The sequence below is a fragment of the Myotis brandtii genome, unplaced genomic scaffold, assembly GCF_000412655.1.
Source record: "Myotis brandtii unplaced genomic scaffold, ASM41265v1 scaffold209, whole genome shotgun sequence".
Classification (NCBI taxonomy): domain Eukaryota; kingdom Metazoa; phylum Chordata; class Mammalia; order Chiroptera; family Vespertilionidae; genus Myotis; species Myotis brandtii.
In genome coordinates this window covers 669213-672360 of record NW_005357806.1, presented here as the reverse complement: position 1 = coordinate 672360, position 3148 = coordinate 669213, and the positions used below count along the sequence as shown (strand labels likewise).

General features: G+C 36.6%; 1 protein-coding gene across 1 annotated transcript in view; it reads left to right on the top strand.

Annotated features, from left to right (window-relative positions):
* DENND5B (DENN/MADD domain containing 5B) overlaps positions 1-3148 on the top strand; it is an 88672-nt gene that overhangs the window by 62090 nt on the left and 23434 nt on the right. The window contains exon 13 of the mRNA XM_014539237.1: positions 2077-2158. Within this exon, the coding sequence (XP_014394723.1) occupies positions 2077-2158 (82 nt within the window). The remainder of the gene's footprint in view (positions 1-2076; positions 2159-3148) is intronic.

The window sequence follows — 3148 nt, the reverse complement described above, 5'->3', positions numbered from 1 at the left end:
TTTTAAAATATATTTATTTTTATTGATTTCAGAAAGGAAGGGAAAAGGAGAGAGAGATAGAAACATCAATGATGAAAGAGAATCATTGATCGGCTGCCTCCTGACGCCCCCTACTGGGGATCGAGCCCACAACCCAGGCATGTGCCCTTGGCCAGAATCGAACCTGGGACCCCTCAGTCCGCAGGCTGACGCTCTATCCACTGAGCCAAGCCGTCTAGGGCCAAAATAGCCATTTTTAGGATGAAATGCTAGAAAGCCAAGCTCCGTTAAGGCTGGGAGGTAGAAGCCTTTGCCTCTTGTGCCAAGTGAGGCATGTGAGACTGTCCAGCTGTTAGACAATAGCTGCTGCCCAACACCACTGGCAGCTTCGCGGTGTTAGCGGGTCAAATGTTGGGCGGTTGAGCTGGAGACCAGACACCCAGCTGTTTCCAGTGGCCTTCAGTCAGTCAGTCGTGGGACCAGCAAAACTCTGAAGTCAAGGCTAAGAAATGCCAAGTGTCAGAGCCCCGTGCAGTCACTGTGCTGCACTGTCAGGAGCTGAAGGGCTAATGAAGCACAGATGAACATCAGCTAAATATTTTACTGACCCTTAAGAGGATAAATAGAAGCCATGCAGCTTTTGAAATCAAATTATTGTCTGTTTGGAGGAATGGATTTTATAAATATTGTTCTAACACTTTCGATGATTCAGCCCATGAAGTTAGGATTTAAAAATATGACAGTGTGAAATAGATATAAACACATCAGTTTAAAAATGAAATATTTCATTATTGAGAAACAGTGTGTCCTGATTGTACAGAAATGATCAGTTCATTGACTTGTCTGCTTTTAAATCTGGGTGGTTTATTTGGTTTGGTTTGGTTTTTCAAAAAATACTTTTTGTTTGCCAACTATTAAGCTTTGTAATTAATGCATTTTGAGATTAAGGAAAGATCCTCCAACTCCTTATAGAGTCACAATGGGTTTAAACACTGATCTTATTTTTTTTTTATTCTCTATAGGTTTCTTTTTAAAATCTTATTTATTGGTTGATTTGAGAGAGGAAAGGGAGAGAGAGAAAGAGAGAGACATTGATTTGTTGTTCCACTTATTTATGCATTCATTGGTTGATTCTTGTATGTATGCCCTGATCAGGGATCGAACCCGAAACCTTAGCGTATTGGGACAATGCTCTAACCAACTGAGCTACCTGGCCAGGGCTGAACACTGCTCTTATTAACATTCAGCCAGGATGAGCCTAGAGATGATAGATCATTACTCCTTCAAAAGCAGCACTATACAGGAATCAGAGACATTTTAAGAGTTGCTGTATAATAGAATAATTTTCCCTTCTTTTATAAATGTAAGCTGTTCAGGTTTCAGAAGAGACTCATGAACATTTTACTTCTATGTTCATTTAGATTTTGAATAGTATGCATACTGTAGTTTGGATTCTGAACTTGAAAGTAGAAATTTACCAGCCTAGAGAGCCCAAACTCTCAGATTTTCTTTTTAAACACTCTTTCAGAGTACAGTAAGTCCTCACTTAATGTCATTGGTAGGTTCTGCATCTTGAAGTGAAATGACACATAATGAACCCCGTTTTACCACAGGCTAATTGATATAAACAAGAGTTAGGTTCCTGTGGCATCTCATCAACATTATAAAGCAACAATGCAATCTGAAATCCTGGTATATAGGGAGATTGTGTGATGGCAATGCATGAGCCCAGAGATAATTCACATGCTCAGTAGCTTAATTTATAGATACTGCTTTCATGTAATTATCCAGTTCAATTAGAATGAATAACTTTAGAAAATGACTGGCCATTATGGCCAGAATTTGCACACGTTACATTATTTGCTAAGTGGGCTTTTATAATTCATTTTAAATTTACAAACGCAGCCCCAGATGAACTGGAAAGAATACAGCCAGTTTACTGTATTAATAAAGTGACAACAATTTGATCTTTTCTTTTGTCTTCAAAATTTCTTCTTCAAAAGTAATTTTAAAGTATTTATTTATAGAATGTGAATCATATAGATTGTTTTTCTTACTGTTACTTTTCTAATCCTTTGCTGATATTTTTCTACATAGTTGCCCTGGGACCAGAAAGAAGAAAATCTGACTCAGGAGTTATGTTGCCAACCCTCAGGGTCTCCCTTATCCAAGACATGAGGTATGTGTTGTATGTGCTAGCAAGTGGTGGTAGCTGAAATATGATGGCTTTCACTTAAATTGCTCAAATGATTTTGGCTGTGTTTATTTTTGGCTTATGTATTCTCAAAAAACACATTTTTATAACCTTGTTTATTTTACTTTCACACTATTGTATTTTTCCTGACATTAAATCCAAGGGGAAAGGCAACTGAAAAGAGTTTTAAAGTAGCCATAAATTATTTTACAATTTCTTTTGTTCAGCTTTTTTAAACCTCCTTAAATACTTGCTTCCCACAAATACAGTTCAAAAAAAAAATCTGCAAATAAGGACAAGTTAGTTGGCAGAAAAACTGTTGCCAAGCAGATTTAATTTGAAGCAAATGCAAATCTGAGAGTTACCACTTGCAGTTACTGGCCTTAGAAATCATTAGAAGGCATCAGTGTATCTAAGAAGATGTATCGAATGAGGGAGGCAGAGGGTTTTTTCTTTGAAACATTTTAGGTACAATACTTAGTCAACTCTTAAAAATATGTGGGCTTAAAGTGAATATTAAAACATTTATAACATTTGTAACTTTATTGCTTTAGTAATATTAATAGGATGTTTATTTGGTTGGTCAGATACTTGTGACTGAAAAGCATAACTTATGAGTGGCAGCATAGTAGAGTGGTAACACATCCTGGCTTCACCACTTACTAGCTGTGTGACCCCAAGCAATTTTTGTAACTTCTCTGTGCCTCAATTTCCCATCCCTCAAATAGAGATTCAAAAAGTTATCTGTCTTATAGCATTGTAAGTGAATTAGTCTATAGCAGTGATGGCGAACCTTTTGAGCTCCGTGTGTCAGCATTTTGAAAAACCCAACTTAACTCTGGTGCTATGTCACATATAGAAATTTTTTGACATTTGCAAACAGTAGTAAAACAAAGATTTATATTTTTGATATTTATTTTATATATTTAAATGCCGTTTAACAAAGAAAAATCAACCAAAAAAATGAGTTCGCGT